At 52.4% G+C, this 26,135-nt stretch overlaps 2 protein-coding genes across 3 annotated transcripts in view; one reads left to right on the top strand and one right to left on the bottom strand.

Moving 5' to 3' along the window:
* Bin3 (bridging integrator 3) overlaps nucleotides 1–10,349 on the top strand; it is a 41,691-nt gene extending 31,342 nt beyond the window's left edge. Inside the window, exons 5-9 of the mRNA XM_013034444.1 lie at nucleotides 2,595–2,731; nucleotides 3,175–3,215; nucleotides 7,337–7,478; nucleotides 7,643–7,777; nucleotides 9,609–10,349. Of these exons, the coding sequence (XP_012889898.1) occupies nucleotides 2,595–2,731; nucleotides 3,175–3,215; nucleotides 7,337–7,478; nucleotides 7,643–7,777; nucleotides 9,609–9,755 (602 nt within the window). The 3' untranslated portion in view covers nucleotides 9,756–10,349. The remainder of the gene's footprint in view (nucleotides 1–2,594; nucleotides 2,732–3,174; nucleotides 3,216–7,336; nucleotides 7,479–7,642; nucleotides 7,778–9,608) is intronic.
* A 206-nt stretch (nucleotides 10,350–10,555) lies between these two features.
* Nucleotides 10,556–26,135, bottom strand: part of Ccar2 (cell cycle and apoptosis regulator 2) — a 15,918-nt gene continuing 338 nt past the window's right edge. The window contains exons 2-21 of one of the 2 annotated variants that reach the window (XM_013034443.1): nucleotides 25,481–25,576; nucleotides 25,166–25,257; nucleotides 23,982–24,073; nucleotides 23,672–23,786; nucleotides 23,397–23,526; nucleotides 23,128–23,224; nucleotides 17,226–17,345; nucleotides 15,932–16,154; nucleotides 15,736–15,849; nucleotides 15,274–15,437; nucleotides 14,714–14,885; nucleotides 14,393–14,629; nucleotides 14,065–14,301; nucleotides 13,418–13,562; nucleotides 13,207–13,286; nucleotides 12,472–12,618; nucleotides 12,217–12,328; nucleotides 11,949–12,134; nucleotides 11,630–11,835; nucleotides 10,556–11,369 (exon numbers count right to left, since the gene is read on the bottom strand). In XM_013034443.1, the coding sequence (XP_012889897.1) occupies nucleotides 11,325–11,369; nucleotides 11,630–11,835; nucleotides 11,949–12,134; nucleotides 12,217–12,328; nucleotides 12,472–12,618; nucleotides 13,207–13,286; nucleotides 13,418–13,562; nucleotides 14,065–14,301; nucleotides 14,393–14,629; nucleotides 14,714–14,885; nucleotides 15,274–15,437; nucleotides 15,736–15,849; nucleotides 15,932–16,154; nucleotides 17,226–17,345; nucleotides 23,128–23,224; nucleotides 23,397–23,526; nucleotides 23,672–23,786; nucleotides 23,982–24,073; nucleotides 25,166–25,257; nucleotides 25,481–25,538 (2,772 nt within the window). In that variant the 5' untranslated portion in view covers nucleotides 25,539–25,576 and the 3' untranslated portion in view covers nucleotides 10,556–11,324. Of the gene's footprint in view, nucleotides 11,370–11,629; nucleotides 11,836–11,948; nucleotides 12,135–12,216; nucleotides 12,329–12,471; nucleotides 12,619–13,206; nucleotides 13,290–13,417; nucleotides 13,563–14,064; nucleotides 14,302–14,392; nucleotides 14,630–14,713; nucleotides 14,886–15,273; nucleotides 15,438–15,735; nucleotides 15,850–15,931; nucleotides 16,155–17,225; nucleotides 17,346–23,127; nucleotides 23,225–23,396; nucleotides 23,527–23,671; nucleotides 23,787–23,981; nucleotides 24,074–25,165; nucleotides 25,258–25,480; nucleotides 25,577–26,135 lie in introns of both variants that reach the window. The other variant, XM_013034442.1, reaches the window with a different exon arrangement.

Here is a 26,135-nt window from a genome sequence, read left to right on the forward strand (position 1 = left end):
CTACCACTTGAGCCACAGCGCCACTTCCAGCTTTTTTTCTTTTTGCTTATGTGGTGCTGAGGAATCGAACCCAGGGCCTCAGGCATGTAAGGCAAGCGCTCTACCACTGAGCCACTTCCCAGCCCCCTTTAATTTTTTTTTTTTTTTTGTAGTCAGGGTCTCTCTGACTTTCCTGCCGAGGCTGGCTTCAAACTTGGATCCTCAGATCTCAGCCTCCTGAATAACTCATTGTACAGGCATGTGCCACTGGCAGCCAGCCACTTGCACAGTCATCAAGGAAATTTCACCCGCTGTATCTCTTTAGAGATTGGCAGGGCATGCGAAATACTCATCTCATGAAAAAAAAAAAGAAGAAACTGTTTCGTTCAGTCACTCTCCCAGCAGAAAAGCTGCCGTGTCTTGTCTGCTGTCTGAGCCAAAGGCAGCTAAGAAAGTCCTCCATCACTGAGGTCCTGGCCCGCCTCAGTACCGGCAGAGTCCAAATGGGGTAGCCCCTCAGTCTCCACACTTTGCTCCACAGGTCACAGGCTCTGGGCAGCTCAGGCTAGGATTAGAGGCCTCCCTGCGCCCATGTAGCGTGTTCACCATTAATTCCCTCACAGAGACAGCAGCTTGCATTTCCCATTTTTTTCCTGGCTGTTAGGATTCAGCCAGTTACTCATGTAATGAGTAAAAAGAATGTTTACACATTTTTTCCTGCTTATCAGAAGGAAACATGCCTTCCCCAGGTTCAGCGGCCACTGCCACAGCCTAGACAGAACTGCCCACCATGCTGGGCGGGCCAGCTCCCTCAGAACCTTGCGCATCGCCAATCCTGAGGACATAGGCCGTTTGGAACCTGGCCCCTCATTTTTCCAGAGTAGTCCTGTCCTGAGCCAGTGGTCAGACCTAGCTCTTCTATGTGTTTCTGTCTGTCTTTGCCTTCCAGTAAAGGGAGGTTGCTGCAGGCTGCTGTTTCCATAGCAAGTCACTCGGGACCAAGTACCTGTCAGGGGTTCCACAAGGAGGCCATGGCTCTGGAAAGTGTGGTTTACTAGCAGAGAAACTGGTGACTCCTAGGACGTGGGAGAGCAGCATGGGGAGGAAAGGCTCTTCTGAGGGTGGCTTCCTCCCCAAGCACATAGCCCGCACGCGTGCAGGGATGGCAGGAAGGGACACCGGCTTGATCCCAAGTCTCCGATTAATCAGGTCCTGGGCCGGGCCTGGGAATGTACATCTAATACACTCCCAGGAGACACTTGTGCCGTAGGGCTGGGGACACACTGTCGGCCACTCACCGTGAGGGCAATCACCATGCCTGTCCTTACGCCGGAGTCCCTCGGCTCCAGACAGGATCTGAAATCCTCAGCCAGTGTTCCAAAGATGATCGTTCTTTCAGAGCAGTTCTATCCATTTCTGAGAGCCCTTTGTCTCTTACTTTCTAGAGGCTGCAAGAGACCCAAGAGACCCAAGACCCTCACCTTCTATAAAATTCAAAGACCACTAGTCTTGGGTTGGTGCCAGGATGGCCATAGGCTCCTACCAATCCCTGTGTGGGCAGGAAGTGTGACTTGGGACAGAGAACCAGGCATAAACACCAGACTATGCTCTGGATGGACTCCAGGCCCTGTTCTGCTGGGGCAGTGGCCTGCGCAGGCACAGTTCATTGATTCATTGGTTCCAACCAATACAAAGACCTGAGGATGGGAGGAGAACATCGGAAGAGAAAGAAGTAGGGAGGAAGCTCTCCCCATCCTGTAGTCGTTGGGAATTATTTTTCCTCAAATAGAAAAAAAAAAACGGAGAGAAAAAAAAGAACAATTTAGTAGAAGACATTTTTCACAAATGTTCCCAGCTTTGTCTAGGTTCATTATCTTTTGACTATGCTGTATGTGATTATTTCATAATCAAATCAAGTTATGCATAATGTTTGTTCCTAAGCCTACAAAGTCACTTCACAGATTTTCAAAAGCACTCCTTCCTTCATTGCTTCAACATTTCTGGGGAGTTTGCATCTCCTGTCTTCTCCCACAGGCTGCCCTTTTTGCTGGGTGACTGTAGCCTTCTCCTGCTTCTAGAAGAGTCCATGATGAGGCTCAGAGCAGGCCAGGAGGCCCCTCAAAGCCTTGGTTGGCAGTGAGGACTTGGGTTCATCTTCCCCCACCATGGAGAGTCAGCCCTTCCTCAGGGAGGCCTGGTGGGGTCTGGGGCTGCTTGTTGCTCAGCACAAGGCCTGAAATATTTGCCGCTTTACATAAAATAAGCCACCCCTGGTAGAAACCAGAGTTCCCATACAAGCCTCGTGGCTACAATGCCCAGTGCAGACTCGTGGGTCCCAGATTTATGGAATCAGAATCTTCGGAGGCAGAAGTGTTTCATAGTCTCCTAGCCAGATGATCCAAGTCAAACCGAGAAGTTAGAAACTTGGGTCATGGCAACTCGTGAAGCTGCCCAGATGAACTCACGGTGCCGTGTTAGTCACGGATGCTGGGTCGTTCTTGAACTCCCTTGCTCTGAGGCCATGGCTTGCCCGGGCCAGGTGAGGACAGGGCCCACCGAGTTCTTGTGCTTGTCCCTTTGTTCACTCACCAACCTGTGATTTTGACTTCTCACAGCCATGTCGAAGTCTGCCGTGAAGATATCCCTGGACTTGCTGTCCAATCCCCTCTGTGAGCAAGACCAAGACTTTCTGAATATGGTGACGGCCCTCGACACAGCCATGAAGCGGATGGACGCCTTCAATCAGGAGAAGGTGACTGGGTGGCAGGCACCGGCTTCCTCCCCCTCTCCAGTCCCCTCTGGGCACAGCACCACCTGCAGGTCTCCATGAGCCTGGCGCTTCTCTTTGAATCACTCAGTTCTCTGAGGCCTGTGAGCTTTGAACCCATGTCCACTTCCTCCCAGGCTGGTAGTTCTGCATGGCTGTCAGACCTCTCTCTGAGCCACTGCCCAGCCCTCCACGCTGGGCAAAGCCGTCGCAAGCTGTAGCCAGCAGGACGAGCCTGACCTGAAACCCTCGGGCCTGCTCCAGAGACCACAGGGTTAGGACACCCCCTTCCTGTCCCGCCTCAGTCCTCCTCCTCCCCAACTTGGGGTCCTTGCCGTCTCTCTGTCTTCAGAGGAACCCTTTAGGAAGAGGCTGTCTCTCCCAGTTTTAATGCTATTGGGTTTTGTTTTGCTTTTTTCTTTCAATAGGTGAACCAGATCCAAAAGACAGTGATTGAGCCCTTGAAAAAGTGAGTAAGGTCATCTGGGCACACAGGGCACTCGGGGCAGAGGCAGATCAGCTGGCCACGTGGGGACTAAAGCACGCACCTAGCAGCCTGCCCCCAGCTTGGGGACAGACAGGAAATGGGGTGTGGCAGCCACAGAGCCCGTGGCTCGGGGTCAGGGTTGTTGGTAGCTCCAGGGCAGTGCCGCTGACTACTGTCCGGCCCTGGCCACTGCTCTGGTGGTCGCCGGGACCTTTCCCCTTTGCTCCGGGTGAGCCCCCTGGGGCCAGGCTGGCGGGACTCAGCAAGCAGGGGCCTTGGCCTGCCTGAGCGGATGGGCGCGAGGCCTTTCATCTTGCAGTCGGGGTAGGATGCAGCTGCCTGCCGCGCTGCGCTTTGGGAGGGCGGGGTGGCCGCACACAGGGAGGGCGGCGCAGCAGTGGCGCTCTGCCTTCCCCAGGAACTCTGTAAGCCTCATCTTTGGTCCGGCAGGCCCTGGTCAAGGATCAGACAGGCCTGTTGCCTGGGCCCCGGGGGAGGAGGCAGACTGAAGCGTTGCCTTGAAGCTCCCCAATCCTTCCTCTCCTGGCCTCTCCTCTCTGACCTAGAAAGGCTCGGGCCCCTGCCCAGCAGCTGGACTTCATTACCTCTTCTGTGGTGGTCCCTGGCAGTCGCCTGCCTGGGCTGGGTAATGAGGCTCTGCTTCATTACAGTCAGGCCTGGATGGGCCTGGAGGGAGCCGGAGAGGAGTTTTTGATCCTCCAGCCCCTGGTGTGGGGTTGTTGACCTGTTCTTTTCCTACTCAGGTCCAAAGAGTGGGGTTAGCAAGAGGCCGCCCAGCCTAGCCAGCACTTGTGGGCCTCTAGGAGGCTGAGCCTGCCGCAGGGAGGGCTCGCCCACCTACTCCACCGCCCCAGCCTCCTCAGCCATGGGCCCAGCGCGCCTCCATCTCCTGGCGAAGCATGGACCTGTGGCTTTCGGGCCTGTTCTCTAGACAGAAGCTTAGCCCCAGGTGGAAGGAACGCAGGGAGAAGAGACCCCGTCTCCAGGGGATTCTGGTGTTCCTGGACCACAGGGGTTCCCAGAGGCAGCCACAGTCACCAGGGCTGGCAGAGAGGCAGAAGCTCCTGCTCAGGGAACTGGGGGAGGGGAGGGGGGTTGACTTCAGTCTTGATTTCACAACCAACGAGGCGGCATTGAAATTGGATCCTGGCTTCTGTAGCCAAGTGCAGAGAAACCCCGGCTGCTTCCCACCGTGCCCGCAGCCCACCACCTGCCAGGAAGGTGGGGGCGTGGCAGAGGGGGCGGCCACCATCTCCGCTGACCCCAGGCCTGCGCGGCCGCCGCCGGGCTGACTTGTGCCTGCATCCCGCAGCCAGCGTGCAATCTCCCTGACCACAGAGCCCACCACTGCCTGTTGCCTCCTCCCCTCTAGCTTCCTTGTGCCAGGAGATGAAGCTCCCAGGGACCCCAGCGCCGGAAACAGGAAACTGCAGCTTTCCTGTGCTCTGATGAGGATCGTGGCCACCCTGCCGCCCCCAGCCTGTCCCCAAGGGGCCCGGCCTCTCATCCCAGTCCCTGGGCTTGTTCACATGTCGGATGGGGGTGCTTTCAATTTCCCTTTCCTGGTGGGTGGAAGCTCCCGGCTGCGTGGGCACAGATGAGGAATGGCAGGCATTCCCCACCAGGCCGGCTGCTCCCAGCCCACCTCCCAGCCGGCCTCCTTCCCTCCCCACTCCCTCTTCACCCCACGCTTTCCCCCTCCCCCCGGAGCCAGCCTGCTGAAGGGCCCGTGGGTCTGCTCCCTGCCATGAGGAGCGGGGAAGGGCGCCCAGCTCACCCCCACCAGCCTTCTCTCATCTCTGTGTGGCTGAGAGGTGCTACCGTGGCAGACGAGTTCTCATGCGGAACACCTAGTGTCCCCGAGGCCCAGATGCCACTCACAGAGCCTGGGGGCAGCTCCCACCGCGCTGCCTCCCCGCAGAGGGCAAGTGCTCTGGTTTCTGGGAGGCTGAGGAGACCAGGCCCGGTGCCAGAGCTGTCAACCCTGTTGCACACTGCCCCGCCCTCGGCTCTGCCCTCTCCCCGGTGATGATGCCCGTGTCCTCCACGGCTGGCTGGGGCCCTTGGTGCTCCTGGTGATGACAGAATGGACTGGGGTTGTGGCTGAGGTACAAGTGCTTTGGAGGCCAGCGTGTGTCGGGTCGCCTGACCACCTGCACCTTGCTAAGCCTGTCGCTCCTTAGCACGCGTCTGTCACACTGCTTGCTTCCAGTAGTGTCTTCCACAGGTGAGCTGCAGGGGTCCGGATCGTGGCCACAAGCAGGGCAGCCGTCCACCTGCCTCTGTCCCCTGTCCTGCCCTGGGGCCACCCAAGCAGCAGGTCGCTTGTGACAAGAGGGTCCAGCAGCTGCTGGACCTCTGTGGGGTGGAAGGAGGGGAGCAGGGCGCTTCTCAGCCCCAGGGCACCTGCTCCCCAGCCTCACACCACTCAGCTGCCCAGGAAGGGACAGGGACTCCTGGAGCAGCTGGAAGTCCATCATGCAGCTGCCTTGGGCCACAGCAGTGAGTTGGCTGTTCCCAAGAGCAGCATGCCTTCACACCCACTCAGTGGGCTCCGTGTGTCCTGGTCATGTCTGGTTTTCACAGCATCGAGCAGGCCTGCATCTTCAGCCTGGCAGAGCGGTTAGTCAGATGTTGGTTTGATTAGTAAAGGGAAAGGCTTGTGGCTGAGGATTCAGAGAAATTCTGGTTGTCTCAGCCTCCTTCACCTCTTCAGTTAGCTAGGGGGCCCAGGACGGGCCCTGGGAAAGGAATTGGTTTCCATGGCTTTGAGCATAAACTCTTCATTGCGCTGTCATCTCCCTGGGTCTGTGGCTTTGTTTGGGCCATTTAACACTTCACCGGGTTTGTGTTCTCTACTCCCTGGCAAAAGTACTCATTACTCTTGTGTCCCATGTCCTCTTGATCTGTTGAGGCTTTGAAATACCAAATTCATGGATCTGGGAGAGGCAGATTTGGGGGGGCAAGCTTCCTGCGGTGTCTGAACTTCCTGACGACACCCCTCACTCCCCAGACATTCAGATACCCACTTGGCATCTGGCATCTGGACTGGAATCTCAATGAGAAGAGCCCCCACCCTGACTTCTTCCTGCCTGCCCTTTCACCCCTTCTGGGTTCTTCCCGGATGAGCTGACCGGGCCGTCCCAGCCGGCCTGCTCTACCTGTCTTCCTGAGGCATCAGCGCTGACGGTCCCTTGATTGCATGGCCCGGGCTCACAGATGGCATGGCGGACACCTCATGAGGAGGTCCAGGCCCTCCGGCTGCTTGGAGACCATCCCTGCGCCCTATCCAAGACAGCAGCCCTGTGTTCCAACCACTTCTAGAAATTCTGCTTGAAGTGTTGCCATGTCTCCTCCTTTGTAGTCCATGAAGGGTGGGAGAAGGTTCTCGAGTCATTTTCTGAAAACTCTGGTCTTCGGTTTGCCTTTGTACATCACAAGGACACCCTTAGGCAGGACTGGCATCTCGTGTCATTTCTGTCTGCTGCTAGTGGCAGGAAGGGTGCCAGAGAACTCGGACACTTGAGTTCTCTTATGGACTATCTCCATTGTTGTGATCTTGGGCAAGTCACATGTCATCTCCCTGACTTCAGATTTTGTTTTTATCTTATTTTTTAGTTCATGCCAGTACTGGGGCTTGAACTCAAGGCCTCTTGCTCTCTCTGGGCATTTTTGTTCATAGCAGGCACTTTTCCACCTGAGCCATGGCTCTAGTTCTGGCTTTTAACAATTATTTGGAGATAGGGCTTTATCTGCCCAGGCTGGCACAATCCTCACATCTCAGTCTCTTCTGTAGCTAGGAATTGATAAGACCGCAGTACCCACCTTTTCTCCAGCTCTAACATATCTGACTGGTGACTTCAGAGGAGTGCCCTCTACTGGTGGCCTGGTGTAGTGGCACCATAGCATGAATGGCGTGGTCCTCTGCCCTGTCTGCCTCTCCTCCAGTGTTATATTGTCTGTTCAAGCTGCCCAGCGCCAGAGCCTCATGGGGCTGATGAGCAGACACTGCTTGAGTGGATTTTAAGACACCAGACTGCCCTCCAGTATGGGCCTTTATCCAACCAGGCTGTGCCCGGCAGGTTTGGCAGTGTCTTCCCAAGCCTCAACATGGCGGTGAAGCGGCGAGAACAGGCCTTGCAGGACTACAGGAGGCTGCAGGCCAAAGTGGAGAAGTACGAGGAGAAGGAGAAGACTGGGCCAGTGCTAGCCAAGCTTCACCAGGTGCCAAGGGACAGGGGCGCAGGTGGGAGAGCCAACAGAAGGCCATTGGGCCATCATGGCAAGTTTCTCCCTTTCCTGGGGCGGGGGGCCCACACCTCCAAACTCCCCACACCCACCATGCTGTGCCCCAGCACTGCCCCTGACACTATAGTCTTCGTCCCTAGGCCCGAGAAGAGCTGCGGCCGGTGCGGGATGACTTTGAGGCCAAAAACATGCAACTCCTCGATGAGATGCCACGGTTCTACAGCAGTCGCCTTGACTACTTCCAGCCCAGCTTCGAGTCCCTGATCCGTGCACAGGTGAATACCGCCGCCAGCACCCTAACCCTCGGGAGGGAGACCAAGCCATTCTGTGCAACCAGCCTCCTCTGGCCTCGGGACTGGCAGGGGCTGTGCTGGAATTTGTCTTTTTCCATTTCTCCGGGGTTAATCCCAGCCCGAATGTGGGTATAGTTCCCTAGTGTAGAACTATTCACTTGAGTTCCCCCAAGTCCCCCCCTCCCGTGTTTAAGCTGCCAGAAACCCCATAGCTCCTTCAGACTCAAGGAGCTCCAAGTGCCACCACTTTGGGCAGCAGCTTTGTCAAGACGGTTGGGGGAGGGTGATGAATTCTGGAGACTTTTCTGATGACCCAACACGAGGCCTTAGGGATCTTGACTTGGAGCCTGGGTGAGCCCTGCTCCAGCCACTACTTGGGCCACTGGGTATGAGGCCCCGGTGGAAAGGCCCACCGACCACAGGCTGTGTGGAGTTGCTAGTCAGCTGTGCGTTTGGCCAGGCAGCCAGAAGACTGCCAATGCCCTGTGTCTCCTGCAACTCAGGGATACAAGGACAGAGCGATGGTACAAAGCTCCTACTTCCCCCTTCCACTTGTTTTTAGGTCTTTACATGGAATGATTCTCCCTAGTGTGGCCAGGTTTGGGTGCCAGAGGCAGGAGCAGGATGGCTCCTCTTCATGTGTCCCTAGCTAACAGCAGGTGCCTCCCTTTAGCCTCAGGCCCCCAACACCCTTCCTAGGCCAAGAGAAAGCTTTCCTGTCCCCATCCACTGCCTGCCTGCCTGCCTGCTTCTGTTCTTGGCTGAGCGTCGGGCGCCCTCCCGTGGATGTTGTCATTCCTCATCACTGCCCCCAGAAAAGTCTGATTCCCACCTCCCAACCTGTACCTCAGGTGAACATCCAAAGCCATGGGGCTCAGTACTTGGCAGCAGGAAGCCTGAGTGGGATTGGGGCTGGGCGGGGTCTTGCTAGTGACCCAGGCCCTCCCTTGGTCCTGTTCTGTCTCTAGGAAGGCAGAGAGCCAGAGGGGGCTGGGCTTCTTCCCACCCTTGCCCAGAAGGTGAGGGCTGCCTTCCAGCAACTGCACCCTCTGCTGGGAGACCTTGGCCTTCCCTCAATCTCTGGCTGGCCCCACCCCTCCCAGTGAACTGAATGCCTTCCCGCGTTGCCCTCTCAGTTCCTGGGTGGAAACTGCAGGATGCCCAGGCTGGAACTATTCAGGGGGTTTGGGGTGCCCTGTAACCAAGCAGCAGGGTAGCCAGGGTTGTTTACTGCCTCCTCTGTGCCAACCTCCTCCTCACCCGGCTGCTGTCATTAGTCACGGAGAAGTGAGCATTCCTGGTGACTCACCAGGCATCACGGCCAGGGTAAGGAGCTGGGGGCCACTCCCCCCCCCCCCACACACACACTCCTTGCAGTGCTCTGCCCCTAGTAGAGCCCTGCTGGGTGCAACTCCACTCAGCACAGCTGCATGGCACCTCCCCTGCAATCTCCCAGCTCTTAAAGTGGAAGGAGGGTGCATGCTTCTGACTGGTCAGGAAATGGAAATTGAAATGTCCCCAGGCCTCCTCTTGGGAGTTACCTGTGGTCCTCAGCCTGTCCTGTGTCCCTCTAACCCCACCCCATTGCTGATGCCCACCTGGAAGAACCCACAGACATGAGCCATGCTACCCTGCAGTCTTGACAAGAGCCTTGCTCTGCAGTGAACATTCCAGGCCTAGCTGCAGGGGGGTCCGGGGCGATGGGGTAAAGGCAGCAGCAGGTGGAACAGAGACCCTGCTTGTATCCTGCAGCCAGCACGTGCTATACAGCACCTGAGCCCAGTCCCTGCGAACTACCCTTGCTTCCTGGCAGGTGGTGTACTACTCAGAAATGCACAAGATCTTCGGGGACCTGACCCAGCAGCTTGACCAGCCAGGCCACTCCGATGAGCAGCGGGAGCGAGAGAATGAAGCCAAGCTGAGCGAGCTCCGAGCCCTCTCTATCGTGGCAGATGACTGAGCCCCCATCCCGCCCCAGTCCTGGGAAGCCCAGGGATACGGGCAGCGTCTCCTCTTTGCCCTTAGCAGGCACGGACTCCTGTTCCTCCACCAGCCAACAGGTTGAGGACAGCGGCACTCCCTGCTCTCCTCACCAGCCCTTTGACCTGAGTGTCTGCCTAGCACCAGGAGCCCCAAGCAGGCTGCCGGGACTCAGCCCCACTTAAGCTGGGGCTTTCCTTCCAGAACCGTCCAGAGTAAACCACAGGCTTGGGCCATCGTCTCAGGCCCTAGCGGGCTTGGGCCCTCAGAAGGCCTGCGTTCCCCTCCACCGCGGCATGGCAGGGAGGGCATCTACCTCCGAGGAACCAGGTGGGGAGTCCACCGGCTGCTCGTGGCTCTTCACTCCCAGGTGAGATGCAGACACAGCCCTGGGAAACAAGTTGGATCTACAGGTGGAGGGTAGGGCTGAGCCCCACGGGGTGAGTAACGAGGACTCAGTGAGCCGTCCTGACCTAGCCCACTGCCAGCAAGCCACAGGCCATAAGGCCAGAACAGTGGTTTTGTAGCTCACCTGGATGTTTGGAATTTTATTTTTTCAAGTAAAGTTTCCAGTAAAACAGCCGCCTGCTGCTGTGCTCTGACTCGGGGTGAGGGAGGTCACTACCGTTTGCCTGGGTCCTGCTCGCGGGTCAGAGGGCCTCACTCCATCACACCCAGCCGCGCGGCCCAGGGCGCCAAGGCTCCCACTCGCTCCCACTCACTCCCATGGCCGCACTCGCTGCAGCGGGGGCTTCGGAGACACACTCAGTTTGTTTTTTGACTTTGGTTTATTTAAAAAACAAAAAGCCAAAAAAAAAAAAAAACCAACAACATTATGTACAAAGTCAAACCGAGACCACGGGGTATGGAAAGAGGCGAGAATTATGGGTAACAGGGAAAAAGGCTGGGCCAGAGCCAATACCACATTCTGAACACAGGAGCCGGGGACAGAGGTGCTGGTTTCTTCTGGCAAGTCTGGGGTGGCTGAAACACAGTGTTCTTTCTTTTGGCCACCTTGACCCAACACTGAGAGCTTTCTAGCACGGGCTCCGTTCTCACAGGGGCCACCAGAGCCCACCCCAGGAATCGGCACCTGGAACCTCCAGGATTTGCGCCAACCAGAGGAGGGATTTCTCCCTCCTCTCCCCTGCCAGATGTCTGCTCCTGCAGTTTATTGGCATCAGACCTTGTTACAGGCTTGAAAAGCCTTTTCCTCCCGTCTTACTCTAAACTGGAAGAGGACAGGAGACAGCACAAGACTACAAGGGCCCTGGGAGGAATTCCAAGGTTGAGGGCAAAATGACATTCTAGGGGTGCAAATAGATGTTGTATTTAGTTGTAGCTGGAACTGGAGTTCCTCTCACGTCCATTAAATAGCATGGACCCTACCCGATGGCTTGACATCCCCTGCAGAGGCTGAGCACAGGACTCAGCCTCCCCTGCCTGTGGCCCCCAGGCCCCGCTCCAGCACTGCTGGTACCAAAGGGGCTCTAATGTCATCAGGCTCCATCGCTGACCTCTCAGGACGGCCGCTCCTCGGCGAAGCCCCTCAGTTGCTAGGCGCTGGCTCCTCCTTCTCTACCCAGCTGTCAGCCTACGAGCAGATGTAAGAGATGAGGCCATCTGAGGACAGCTTCCCCCTCTCCTGCTGGGAGCTTCGGAGCTACAGCAATCCACTGCCCCTGACAGCTGCCTCTCTAAGAAACTAGGGGATGAGATGGAGGCAACAGCCTGGGCAAGAGACAGAGAAAGGCAGCAGCCGAGGCAGGACAAGGAGGGCCAGCCTGCGGCTACCACCCCTAAGCCATCCACTCTCCACATGGTAGCTCGCTCTGCTGGGACTCGGAGCCTCACCTTCTCCACCATCCGCTGCACCTCAAGCTGCAGCGGGGTCAGACGCCTCCGAAAGTCTTGCAGCAGCCGCTGAAGCTGGTTCTTCTGCTTTTCAGCTACCCGAGCCATCTCCTCAGTCTCTGCCAGCCGGGCCCGCAGCTCCTGCATCTCTGCTGCCAGTGTCTTATTTGTCACTTCTGTGGCTGAGAAACGGTTATAGCTCTCCTCTGCAAGGTAAGGGAGGACATACCAGAAAGATGAGCATGGCTCGGCCATGGGCCAGAGTGACATCCCACCCCATGTCCACTACTCCCATCTCCCGTAGCCTCACGCCACCCACCCAGCTTCAGTTCCAGTGTGTGGATCTTGTTCTCTAGGTAGAGGCGGCTGCTGTCCTGCTGCTCTGCGCGCTGCAGCAGGCTCCCCACATTGATAAGGCTGCCGTTGTGGGGCACCAAGCCTTTATGCTCCATGGGGGCAGCCCCTGGCTTTGCACTCTTTCCAGAAGGCAGTAGGTCCAGGTTTCCTAGAAGGGCCCATGAAAAAATTCTCAGGAGAAGCAACCTCTCAAGACCCTGTGCCCACAGGCCACGGAGCCCAGAACTTACCAAAGAGCACATCCTCAGGAAGCCCACCATCCAACGCTTCTGAGCGGCTGTACTGCAGGCTCCGGTACTGGCAAATGTTCTGCGTTACCACCCTGCTGACCAGCTGCTTGGCCTACAGGAGAACCCACCAACACCCACTGGTCAGGAGGTGCAAATGCCTGCTCCTCAGAAGGCCGAAGGCACAGAGGGGCTTCATGCAGGCTGTACCCATGTCAAGAGCACCCCGAAAGGGCAATGGACAGGAAGAGAAGGTACCTGCTCAGCACTGAGCTGGAGCCCCAGTGTGAGGAGGACCCGTTCCAAGTCTCGCCGGTGCAAGTAGCCACACCAGTTGGCATCGAAGAACACAAAAGCCAGAAGACAGTCCAAGGGGAGCACGGCCGAGGGATCCAGCTCCTTTGGCTGCGAAGGAAGCAGATCAGCGGGTTTATAGACAGCAGTTCTTACTGCTAGCTGCCCAGGGCGCCCCTTCGCAGTGTGCAGCTTGGCTAGCAGCATCAAGCAGCTTGCACTTGAGACTCAGGGCCAGGACTCCAAGCCTCTAGGGGTACCTTCCCAAACCCAGTGATCCCACATCAGGCCCCTCGCTCCCACCTGCCCCAAGGCAGAGATGCTCTCATCAGTCAAGAACCATATTTGGGCCAGGTGGGCCCACGCCTGTAATCCTAGCTCCTCAAAAGGCTAAGATCTAAAGATCATGGTTCAAAGCTAGCCTGGACAGGAAAGTCCACAAGACTCATTGCCAGTTAACCACCAGAAAACTAGAAGTGGCACTGTGGCTCAAAGTAGCAGAGTGCTAGCCTTGACCACAAAAGCTCAGGGACTGTGCCCAGGCTTTGGGTTCAAGCCCCAGACCAGTTAACCCTCCCCCCAAAAAAGAACGACATTTAGTCTCTCGCGTCTCTCTCACAGAGGAAGAATTCCCTCTCCCACAAGAAAGTCCACCCTGGCCACGCTTCCCATCATGAGGTGAGCAAGAAGAGGGCTCACCATGTCCTGAAGGGAGGAGAACTCCATCTCTGACTGGTTTGAGGCCACAGACCGAACCTCTGAGTCCTCCAACTTTGTTCCTGCTGCAGAAATCCCAAGTCAATGTGGATCCAGGACCATGGTAGCCCACATTTCTCCACAGCCTAAGAAAAAACCGTGACAACCAAACCCAGAGAGCTGCCCACTGAGGCCTCCTACCCCCCAGACACACCGAACTCTTCCTCTCCATCATCCCTCAGAAGCAGCAAGTCTGGATCCAGGGCCATCTCACACAGGTCCTCAGCTGCCTCAGCCCGTGGCTTCTCTTCCTCCTCTCCCCCAGAAGAGGGCGGTTTGGGCAGAAGCCCATCCTCCTTCTAGACAAGTAAATGGGGTGATGAGGAGGGAGGCACATGACCACCATGATCACAATCACAAGAGCATTTGAGTATCAGCTGTGTGCCAGGCACTGTTACCCACTGCACGCTTTGTGGATAGTGATCCCCACATAGTTCAGAACATGCCCAGGGCACATCTAGACACCTGGGGCTTTTTTCAGTCACCAATCTCAGTCCATTTGACAGCAGTCTATTTGACAGCATTTGGACAAGAAGCAGACTCATGATTTAGACTGGTTTGGAATCTGCCTAGCCAACGCCAACCAACAGGCAATCCCAATACTTGTACCTTCCAAGCACTCTGACGCATTTCTGTGTTCCCTCCCCTCATCCAGGGAGGAGCACTTCCCAGCCACGTGGCCACGTTCAGGATGGGACAGGATGTAGACAGTGCTTGTGCCTGGCACAAGCGAGGGACTCGGAGCACGGCACATTACTACGTGCAGGCCTCAGGACAGCCCCACTTGACGAAGGTACTCACCAGCGGGGTGTCTGACTCAGCAGCTGTGCCCTCATTCTGTACCTCATCCTTGGACTCCTTGGCCACCTCTTCTTTGGTGGCCTCCTCCTCTTTGACTGCTTCTTCCTTGGCTGCTTCCTCCTTCTCAGTTTCAGGGGGAGACACGACCTTCTCAGGAAGGCTCAACAGCATCTTATAGATTCTATAGCCAAAATCCCTCTGTAGCATCTCCAGAAACAGCTCGGCCAGCACCGTCACCTGTTGCAGAGGCAGCAGAGGCCCATGAGAATCAGGTGCCACACTGCCTCCCCATGCCCACTCACAACCTCTTGGAGACTCCTACACCTGCCTCAAAAGAGATCCTTTCTTTTGGCCTCCGATCCTCCACAATTGCATGGAGTGACAGGCTTACACAGCCAGGCTGTGCCATGACAGCAGGTTCTAGAGGAGGTGGAGGGGCTTCTGGGAGATCAGTGTCCACTTCCTGCTGAGCGGTGGCCTCGGGGGTGTCTGCATTCCGTTTAGAGGTGTCTGCTGCTGCTGCCTGTTCCACCACATCAGAAGCCTGTTCTGTAGACTCGGCTTCCTGTGACAAGAGCCAACATGTGACCTTCTGCTCCGAGGGTCAGGGCACCCATTGTCCCTGCATTTTCCTAAAGCTCAGCCTTACACTGGGCGCGTCCTGGGGTGGGGGATCTGCCTCTGTGGCCTTCTGCTGGCACAGGGCTTCCCACTCCTCCAAGGTGGGCATGATGGTCCAGATGTCTGGCAGGTAGATCACTACTGTATGCAGCCGCCTCGGCGGCCCCGGCTGCAGATACTGAAACTCTGCAAAGCGCCACCTGCTCAACAAGGAAAAATAAAGAACTAAGCCATGACACATCCACGCAGAAACGGTGCTCACAGACGCATGTCTCCACATGCAGTCAGCACTCAGTAAGCACACACTGCATGCCAGGCTGTGAGGATGCCAACACAAAACAACATGCCAGGGCCACGGGTTGGGCAGAGGGAGACTCAGTAAGCACACAGTGACTGTGGGAGTGCTCAGGCAACGAAGAGCATGGCAAGCATCAGCTGGCCTTAAGGCCCACAACCCTAGACACGCGAAGGACCTACGAGCAGCCTGGGAGAGAGGGGGAAGCGGGAGGCGCACATGCTCACTAGGCACAGGGGAGAGGCACAGGCCAGGCCCCACAGCGAGCTCACCACACAGGGAAGGCCACTCACCACTTGGTGCAAGTGCTCAAGTCGATGCCGGTCTGGGCTTGCACACAGCGGATGGCTGTTCGCACCAGCACCTGTGGGTCAGCCTGGGGATCAAGGCCATCCAGGGAAGGAGACCAATCACCCCCAACCAGCACTGCTTCTTCTTCCTTGCGGCCCAGCAAAAACTGCAGAGAGATTTGGAATGATAAAAGAAGACCCATATTGCCTGGGCTTCCCACAACAAGAACTACAACCACGGGAGACAGTTAAGTCCACTACCACAGGGCTCTCTGGCCCTGAACACAAACCAGCCAATGGACTCTGCGGAGTAGAGACATCTCTGAGCTGTTCTTTCCTCTTGAGTAAAACACTATAAAATATTGTTTCTAGGTATTTAACAGGCAGGAGCCAAGCTACTGAAAAACATGGCAGCTCTGGAGACGACCAGTGAGGGCATCTTGCCTCTTGCAGCCTGGCACTTACCTTTAACTGCTTCAGAGGATGCTCTGGCGCCTCCTTTGGCTCAGCCATATCATCCACAAAGAGCATGCAGCAACGGTACAGCTCCTCCAAGCCCGGGGAGGAGAGCAGCAGTACCTGTGCAGGGGCATACAGCGCTCAGACACCTTCCACCGCCCAGAAGGCGACAAAGCCAGTGACAGGAGCCCAGTCAACCGACCTTGGAACTGTAAGTGGGGTCGCTGCCCACAGAACTAGGCTCAGCACCAGAGTCTGGAGCTGCCTCCTTCTCCGAAGAGACCTGGATCCGGCTGGGGTGATGGAGGGAAAAGGGCTGGCTCAGTGGGAAGGCTGACAGCCAGCTGAGGTGCACAGACAGAAAATCCGAGGGAACCAGGAGGCTGCGGTAACGGCGTTGGAGTTCTAGGAAGTCACAGATGGGGCTGAAGGAAGACAGCAAGAGAATGGAGACTTAGCAAAAGAGACTAACACTTAAGACTAACAAAATGGATATTTTTTCAGTTTGGGAAACAAGTACTTTCTCAGTAAAGCACTTCATAAGATAACCAAGGATCGTATCTGACCATTTGATATAAAACCTCCCTATGTTGCCGGGTATGGGTGGCTCATGCTTATAATCCTAGCTATTGAGGAGGATGGATATGAGTACAACAGTTCAAAGCCCAGGCAGGAAAATCCATTACTCTTATCTCCAGTTAACCACCAAAAAGCCCAAAGTGGAGCTGTCGTTCAAGTGACAAAAGTGCCAGCCTTGAGTGAAAATCCTAATGAAGTAAAAAGCTATGGTTCAAATGACAGAGTGCAGGTCTTGAGTGAAAAACCTAATGGATAATACACGTAGGCCCTTAATCCAATCCCCAATATTGGCACACAAAAAAAAGAAAAAAACCCTCCCTGGGGCAGAAGACAAACCAGAAAGGACAACATAAAAGAACTTAGAAGTCAATAACGAGGTTCAATACATATTTAAGAGAAACAAAAGAAATGTAGAAGACTTGAAAACTGAAAATGTTTGATAAAAAAGGTTTGATAGCACATTGGCAAGGACCTGAGGAACAAGTTTTTCATGCTCTGCTGGTGAGAGTGGACAGCAGAGAGAGATAGAGAGACAGAGAACTGGCAACAGCTATCAAAGTTTAAAATTGAACGCTGAGAGCAAGCTATTCCAATCAAGGACTTGTGTTCCTTAGGAAGGCATTTGAACAGGCACAACTATGCAGATGCACAAGAATGTCTACTACAATATTTACAATAACTAGATTGCAAATGGAGAACTAGTTAACTAAATTATGATCCCTCCATTCAACTACAGTATGTAGTTGTTAAAAAAGAAAATAAACTGCCTAATAAATATTAATGATGAAAAAATCTAGCTATGATGAATAAAAAGGCAGAGTGCTGAACAGTAGTTTTGGCTGGCTGGTTTTGGAAAAGGCTTTCAAAATTCACATTTGCACAAAGCTTACCTGTGACACCCTTCAGCCGCCACTCACCTGTCCACAGAATAGGGGGTGAGGTGGACCCGGTATGGAGGCAGATCATGCCTGGGCTTCTTAGCACCCCAAGGCTCTCCCCAAGCCCGCTGCTTGCGTTTCTTGGAGTCGTAGTCATCGCTAAAGATTGATTCATCGTTAGAAGTAAGAAACAACATTGTTACAGATATATCTCACATGCCCTCCTCTAGAAAGAAATAACTGAATACTCAACATTAAAAAATAGATAGCTCGGGGGCTAAAAAATAGATAGCTCGGGGGCTGGGAAGGTGGCTCAATGGTAGAGCGCTTGCCTTGCATGCATGAGGCCCTGGGTTCAATTCCTCAGCACCACATAAGCAGAAAAAGCCGCAAGTGGCACTGTGACTCAAGTGGTAGAGCACTAGCCTTGAGCTGAAGAGCTGAGGGACAGTGCCCAGGCCCAGAGTTCAGGGCCCATGACTGACAAAAAAAAGTAGATAGCTCAAGCTGGGCGCCAGTGGGTCATGCCTGTAAACCTAGCTACTCAGGAGGCTGAGATCTGAAGATCATGGTTCAAAGCCAGCCTAGGCAGGATGTGAAATTCTTATCTCCAGTAAACCACCAGATAACTGAAACGCAAATGATACAGCACTCGCCTTGAGCTGAAGAGCTGAAAGTACTCAGGCTGAGTGTAAGCCTCATGACAAAAAAAAAAAAAGATAGCTCAGAAGTACAACTTTAGCATGCTCCAGGCCTGGGTTCAATCCCCAGCACCACATAAAATAAAATTAGGGACTAGGAATGTGGCTTAGTGGTAAAGTGCTTGCCTAGCATGCATAAAGCCCTGGGTTCAATTCCTCAGTACAACATAAACAGAAAAAGCTGGAAGTGGCACTGTGGTACAAGTGGTAGAGTACTAGCTTTGAGCAAAAGAAGCTCAGGAACAGTGCTCAGGCCCTGAGGTCAAGCCCCAAGACTGGCAAAAAAAAAAAAAGGGGGGGTGGTGGTAATATAGAGTGGAAATGTAGCAAGCAGTATAAAGAATACAAAAAAGCACATATATAACAACAACCAAATTTTCACAGTAAATACAACAATCATAGAGCCACTAAGATGATTGTAAAGATCATAGTACAATATGGAAAAATGCTTAGGAATTTATAAAACTTGGCACTCTTAAGATTAAAATTGTAAAATACATGCATAATCCTAGCTACTCAGGAGGCTGAGATCTGAGAATCACAGTTCAAAGCCAACCCAAGCAGGAAAGCCCACAAGACTCTTATTTCCAATTTACCACCTGAAAAACCAGAAGTGGAACTGTGGCTCAAAGTGGTACAGCACTAGCTTTAAGCAAAATTGCTCAAGGACAGTACCCAGGCCTGAGTTCAAGCTCCATGACCGACACAAAACTAAACTGAAACTAGGAAGATCACAAAGAAAAAATTCCTTGAGGCTGAGAAATGTGACTTAGTGATAATGTTTGCCTAGCATGCATGAAGCCCTGGGTTCGATTCCGCAGTACCACATAAACAGAAAAAGTCAGAAGTAGCACTGTGGCTCCAAGTGGTAGACCACTAGTCTTGAGCAAAAAGATCCCAGGGACAGCGCCCAGGCCCTGAGTTCAAACTCCAGTACTGGGCCAAAAAGATCTTAAAAGTTCTTTTTGTTTGTTTGATGGTACTGCAGTTTGAACTTAGAACCTTGTTCTTGCTAGACAGAAACTCTACTACTTGAGTCCCATCTCAATGCTTATTGCTATACCAGTTATTTTTCAAATAAGATCTCATGTTTATGCCCAGGCTGGCCTGGACCATGACTCTCCAATTTATGCTTTCGGCAGAGCTGGTTGACAGTCACACACACTACCAGGCTGTTTTACTGATTGAGATGAGGTCTCAAGCTTTTTTTATATGTGTTGCTATTGGGGCTTGAACTTAAGGCTTCAAACTCTCACTTAGCTTTTTTGCTCATTGCTAGTGTTCTACCACTTAATCCATACCTCCATTTCCAGCTTTCACTTATTAACTGGACATAAGAGCTGTCTTTGAACTGTGATCCTCAGATCTTAGCCTCCTCAGTAGCTAACATTACAGGCATGAGCCACTGGCACCTGGCTCTTGAATTTTTTTGTCCAAGCTATTCTAGAGCCATGATCCTCCTGATCTCTACTTCCTGAGTAGCTAGGTATAGCCATCCACTCAGCCTAACGTTCTGTAATATCTTCCCCTATTTAACAGGATGTTAAAGAGAACTATGTTTTATTATAAAAACTGTGTTTTTTAAATCACTTATCACCTATGATATATGATATTACTTTATACATTTTTATAATAACTTTTCATAAGAAAGAGGTATAAAGAATGAATAGAGGAGGGCTGGAGGAGGGCTTAGTGGTAGAGTGCTTGCCTAGCATGCATGAAGTCCTGGGTTCAATTCCTCAGTACCACATAAGCAGAAAAAGCTGGAAGTGGCGTACCACATAAGCAGAAAAAGCTAGAGTGGCGCAGTGGTGCAAGTGGTAGAGCACTAGCCTTAAGCAAAAGCAGCTCAGAATAGTGCCCAGGCCCTGAGTTCAAGCCCCAGGCCTGGCAAAAAACAGAAAAAAAGCTTTAGATCCATTGATAGTAAGACAATAGATAGATAAGGGGGAAATTTTCCATGTCATAATATAAAGAAACTAACTGGCAATTCTCTGTGCCTAGGAAGCAGCTGGCTCCACATCAGGTTTGTGTTCTACCCTCTTAGCTGCCTAAGTTGTTTCCATTGTCATACCTGAGTGGCTAAGCTGGTTGCATTTAACCTGAGACTGGTCCTTTATTCACCCGGGTCATTTCCCTGTTTATGAGTATCTCCATTTCCTGAAAGCAACTTCTCCTGTCCCAGTGTTTCTAACAGAAGCACCCTTTGAAACATTCGAACATTCTCATCATTCGGCTCACCAGGTCTGAAGCAAGCTCTCGGTAAATGCCATCTACAGCCAGACTCATGTCCCATACCATAAACTGGGGATCTAACAGCCACTCTGTCTTTAGACAGCCTCACTGTCTAAAGACAACTTAAGGCAGAGCCAGTAGAAGCCAAGTCAGTAACAGAAGCACAGCCTGGGTGAAGACCTGAGAACTCAGCAGGAGTTCAATGGTGACATTGTTCCTCTCATCCTAAAGCCAGGGAATCAAGATAAAGCTTAGCTTCCACGCAGAACACCAGTGTGCCCAAGTCCCTGGTACAAATTCCCCTGCGTGTCTAAATTCCTGCTACCATTCTTCCTGCTCTGCACACTCTACTCCTGAGTGGTGGGAGCACCACCCTTCCAGAGCAACACATTTCTCTAGGAGCTGTCACAGGAGCACCTCAGCACCTCCTTTATCCTTCCATGATTTTACCTTTTAACAAAATCAAGCTTGACGCCAGTGGCTCACACTTGTTATATTAACGACTCAGCACACTGAGATGCAAGGATCACAGTTTGAAGCCAGCCTAGGCAGGAAAAGTCCAAGAGACTGTTAACTACAATTAACCAGCAAAAAGCCAGAAATGGAGCTGTGGCTGAAATGAAAGAGCATTAGCTTTGAGCAAAGGGACAGTGCCCAGACCCTGAGTTCAAGCCACAGGATCAGCACCAAAAAAAAAAAAAAAAAAAAAAAAGCTGGTTAATAGGTAAGTGTTCATCCTATCTTCCTGTTCTGCTCTGTCTGTACCTATTCAAATTTTCCATTACAAACAGTTAAGCAAAGCCAGGCCCCAACAGCTCACACCTGTAAATCTAGCTACTTGGGAAGTTGAGATTGCAAGATTCACAGCTGAAGGCCAGCTTGGGCAGAAAAGTTCCACCAACCCCTTTTTAACCCACAACTAGGCATAGTGACATACTCCTATCATCCTAAGTTAAGCAGGAGGCTCAAATTGGTAGGGTCACTGTTTTATACCAGCCTAGACAGAAAAGTCCACAGAGGGAAGGTGAACTCAATGATGCACACCTGTGATCCAACATCAGGAAGCCTAAGACAGGCAGATCAAAGTTCAGACAAAGCCCTGAGTGCAAATCTCAGTATCTTTTTTTTTTTTTCAAAAGCAAAAATATCTCAGGGACAACAGGCAAGAAAAGGCCTGTAACCCTGCAAAGAGGCAGGCAGCGAGCTTCTGGCCATCTCCAATGCTCACATGTGACAAAGGATCACAAAACCAACAGGGCTCATTATTCCACCTAAGGCCAAGAAGGTTATCTGCATGCTCAAGGGACAAAGCCCAGATTTCTGGGCAGAGGAAATGTAGACATTGCAATGCCACATCTCTGGAAATGGTGGAATGATGTATACAAAGAAGCCAGATATCTCAATGTTGGGGGGTTTTTTTTGGTTGGTCATGGGACTTGAACACTTGGCCTGGGTGCTGTCTCTGAGCTCTTCAGCTCAAGACTAGCACTCTACCACTTGAGCCATAACACCACTTCCAGCTTTTTCTGTGTATGTGGTACTCAAGAATAGAACCTGGGGCTTTATGCATGCTGGGCAAGCACTTTACCACTAGCCATATTCCCAGCCCCTCAATGTTTCATTTCAGGCACCTGAACTCTGGGCCTGGTCGCTGTCCCTCAGCTCTTCAGCTCAAGGCTAGCACTCTACCACTTGGGCCACAGCGGCACTTCCAGCTTTTTTTTTTTTTTTTTGCTTATGTGGTGCTGAGGAATCGAACCCAGGGCTTCATGCATGCAAGACAAGCGCTCTACCACTGAGCCACCTTCCCAGCCCCCACACAATAATTCTTATAAGTCAGTCCTAGGGACTAAAAATAAAAGGTTAATTGCATATTTTAAATGTATCTCAGCTAAATACCCAGTGGCTAACACTGGTAATACTAGCTACTGAGATCAGAGGATGGAGGTTCAAAGACAGTTCAAGCATGAAAGTCCAAAATAACCAGCAAAAAGCCAGGCCGAAGGGCCGGGAAAGGGGCCCAGTGGTAGAGCGCTTGCCTTGCATGCATGAGGCCCTGGGTTCAATTCCTCAGCACCACATAAGCAAAAAGAAAAAAGCCGGAAGTGGCACTGTGGCTCAAGTGGTAGAGCACTAGCCTTGAGCTGAAGGAGAGCACCCAGGCCCAGAGTTCAGGCCCCACAACCGGACAAAAAAAAAAAAAGCCAGGCCGGAGATATGGCGACAGTGGTAGAGTATTATCCATCAGCATACAAGCCTAGCAAGACCACCAGGCTTGAGTTCAAGCCACAAAACCAGAAAAGGAAAAAAAAAAGTTTCACTAGGAATTTCAATGTGACGTGTTAAAAGATAAATTTTATTAAGACTAGCACAGTGACTCATGCTGATAATTCAGCTGCTCAGGAGGCAGAGATCAGGAGGATTACCCAATCAAAAAGTTAGTGAGAACCTTATCTCAACCGATAAAGCCAGGCAGGGTGTATAAGGAAAGCAAAAGAAGAGTTGAGGGCATGGCTCAAGTGGTAGAACACTTGCCTATCAAGTGTGACTCTGAGTTCAAACCCTAGTACTGTTCAAACCCTAAACAAACAGCTGAGTGATGGGCTCACATCTGTAATCAAGCTAGTCAGGAGTCAGATCTGGAGGACTGAAGTTCAAAAAGCCAGTCTGGGAAGAAAAGCCCACAAGGCCAGCAAAATACTGGGCTGGAGCTGTGGCTTAAATGGCACAGCAACCACCCAAAGAAGTAAACCAAGGATCCAAACAAACTGACCCAATGTAACACCCTGAGTTCATAGTCCAGTAAGGGTAAAAAAAATTATTTTAATATACACTGCTGAGCTAGTATATAAAGTTCCAATATTTTTATGCAAATTTCAATGTGTCTGAGAGAAAAGGGACTGCAGAAAGAGAATGCTAGCAACAACAGATGGCAAAAAAAAAGGGGGGGGGGAATACTCCTAGGGAGAAATGAAATAAAACATGTTGTCTGATCATCCTCTTACCTTCGGCCCTGATCCAGTCGTCCATGAGGACCCCGAGCTGGAAATCTGTTCAGGTGGCTCAAGTGAAGTGTGTGGGATGTCTGGAAGAGACTCAGAGCTGCAGAGGGGAATGGCCAGTCACCCAATATGCCCTCTCTTTCCTCCAGGGCACAAAGTACCTACCTTTGTCCTGACAGCAGCACCCCAAACATCACAGACCCATTCATCCAGAGTGCCTCATACAACCACACTCTCATTTATATGCATGCTTGATGCCCATTGATACTCACGCTTCTGAGGGAAAAGTGGGGGGATCCGGTGAGGCTGGAAGATCAACTGGGGCTGAGCTCCCAGGATCCCTTGTTTCTGGCCCAGAGCTGCCACATGCAGAAGAGGAGGTGCTGGGGACTTCAGTAAGGGCTGGGAGACAGCAGGCAAGAGATTCTGGGAATCCCAGTTGACACATTCATCCCCTTGAATACAGTCCCACCTCCATGACAAAAGTCAGATTCTTGGCCAGGTCACTGAACCCCCGGCCCTTCTTTTCCCAATGACAGATTAATACCTGGTTGGAGAGCGTTTGCACCTTCACAGCATTCCAGGGCACTGCCTGGCCTGGGTTGTATGCAGCCTTCACAAGCACCTTCTCACCCAGCTGGGGCAGTCGGCCCTTCACCACACTGTGAGCACACAAGCCAGGAGGCCCCATCAGGAGAGATACCCTGAACAAGCCATCCTGACTGTCCCCGAGGCCCTTCCCAGCAAAACTTCCCAAACCTTGAGTGAACACAGCAAAGCAATGACTTTAGAGATGGGAACATGGAGCCAAAACTGAATCCATAAGCATTTCCCACAGGGTCTAGTCTCAAGTTTACCTTAGCTGAAAAAAGACCTCTTCATCTACCACCCCAAAGTAGTCATGCAAGCTGGTAACAATGCCAGTGAAGACCCGCTGCTTTTCCCCACCCTGCAAGAGAAGAGGACAGGTTAAGAGCAATAGGTAGCATGGATTCAACGTACAGCATGTGATAAGCTGAACTACATAACTTGGAGGTAGGGATGGGATTGGGAAAGATGGGAAAAGAAGTGATGTTGAGCAAAATGCATTGTACTCATAGTTTGACTTGTTGGATTGAAACCCCTTTGTAAGACTATTTAAAACAATAAAAATAAGCTGAGCACCAGTGGCTCATACCATAATCCTACTCAGGAGACTGAGAGCTGAGGATCACAGTTTGAAGCTAGCCCAGAAAAAAAAAAATCACAAGATTCTTATCTCTAATAAACTACCAAAAAAGCCAGAAGTGGAGCTATGGCTCAAGTGGTAGAGTGCCAGACTTGAGTGGGAAAAAAAAAAAAGCTTAGGGCCAGGAGCCGGTGGCTCACACTGTAATCCTAGCTACTAAGAAGGCTGAGATCTGAAGATCATGGTTCAAAGCCACCCAAGGCAGGAAAGTCCATGAAACTCTTATCTCCAATAAATAGTCAGAAAACCGGAAGTGGCACTGTGGCTCAAGAGGTAGAGTGCTCGCTGAAGAGCTTAAGAGCTGAGGGACAGCGCCCAGGCCCAGAGTTCAAGCCCCATGACCAACAACAACAACAAAAAAAAACTCAGAGACAGCACCTGAGGACCTGAGTTCAAGACCCAGGACTGGCATAAAAAAAAAAAATTAAGAAAATATTAATGAGTAATCTGAACAAAAGTACATCCTGCCTCTAGAGCCTTAGTTATCCAAGGGGCTCCAGCTCAGAGCACTACATCAAGATTTACAGAGAAGGAAGCAAAGAGTAAACACAACTGACTAGGAGGGAGCATGGGCCAGTGATTCATGGCTCACACGTTGTCTCCAGTTCTTTAATCCTAAAATGCACCCAAAGGTCCCTCTGGAATCAGAAATTAAGTCTCCCCAGCCTGGGGGTGTCCAGCCACTACCATACAGGCCCACTACTAGAATAAGAGTCCAAAGTGCTGACCACTAGCGTGTAAGCAACACACTTGTACCAGGCATACCAGGGCAGTGCCAAGGGGAAAACTCACCAGAGAGGCTAGGCAACGTACCTGAAGGTGCCTGGCATTTTGGGAGAGGTCTGTGGCCATAGGAGGAGTAAGCAAACCAGGAGGAGGACCCAGAAGAGACGTAGAGTTTGCGCCTATGAGGACAGAGAAATCTACAGAAACCACATCTGCTACCTTAAGCACTAAGGCAGCCAGATGATGGAGTAAAACCCTCTTCCAGGCTCCACGTCATTTCCTAAGGAACGCCTGCACATCAGCAGCAAACTGCTCTCCACCAGGGAAACCTCCACAGCCGTGTTTCTCAAGACTTAACTCCAGAGCACTTACTTCCCAGTACATAGGGATAAGAGTGATCACCTGAGAAGTTGCGGCCCCCGGGAAGCGGGTTGATCCGTTGACGCTTAAACTGGGACATTGGGAATGCTGTCCTCTTTCAGCCTCGTGGGGAAAAACCTTCAATCAAGATGGAAATAAGTTAGCAGTTAGTATGGGAGATTTCCATCTACCTGTTCAGCCAAGTGGAGAATTTCTTAAGGAAGCGGGATCCTAATGGAAAGGGGAGACGTGGGTACTGAGAACGAATGGAAAAATGAATGGAGGAGGGAGGGAGGAAGGAAGGGGAAGGGAGAAGGAGAGAGGGAGAGAGACACAGAGACGGAGAGAGGGGAGAAACAGGAAATTAACATTACTTCCGTTTTCCCTCACAATAACCTCGCAGTAGCGGTGAGTGTTCCACAGAAAAGGTAAAGGAGCTCAGCGCGACCGTCAGGCTGGCCCCGGGCCACAGAACCAACGGGGACTCACACCCGGATCCCCCACAAAACTTAGCACCCCTCGGTGCCGCTGCCACCCCTCCCGAGGATGGAGGGGGGCGGGAAGAGCTCCGGTGACATTCATTCATTCACAAACATCCACTGAGACGCGCCGCGCAGTACCCGGAAAAATGGAGGGGCGGGCGAGGAGGCGCAGGCCGGCCGCCCGGGAAGCCCGGCTCGCTGCCCCGCGCCACAGC

The sequence above is a fragment of the Dipodomys ordii genome, unplaced genomic scaffold (genome assembly GCF_000151885.1).
Source record: "Dipodomys ordii isolate 6190 unplaced genomic scaffold, Dord_2.0 Scaffold189, whole genome shotgun sequence".
Taxonomy (NCBI): Eukaryota; Metazoa; Chordata; class Mammalia; order Rodentia; family Heteromyidae; genus Dipodomys; species Dipodomys ordii.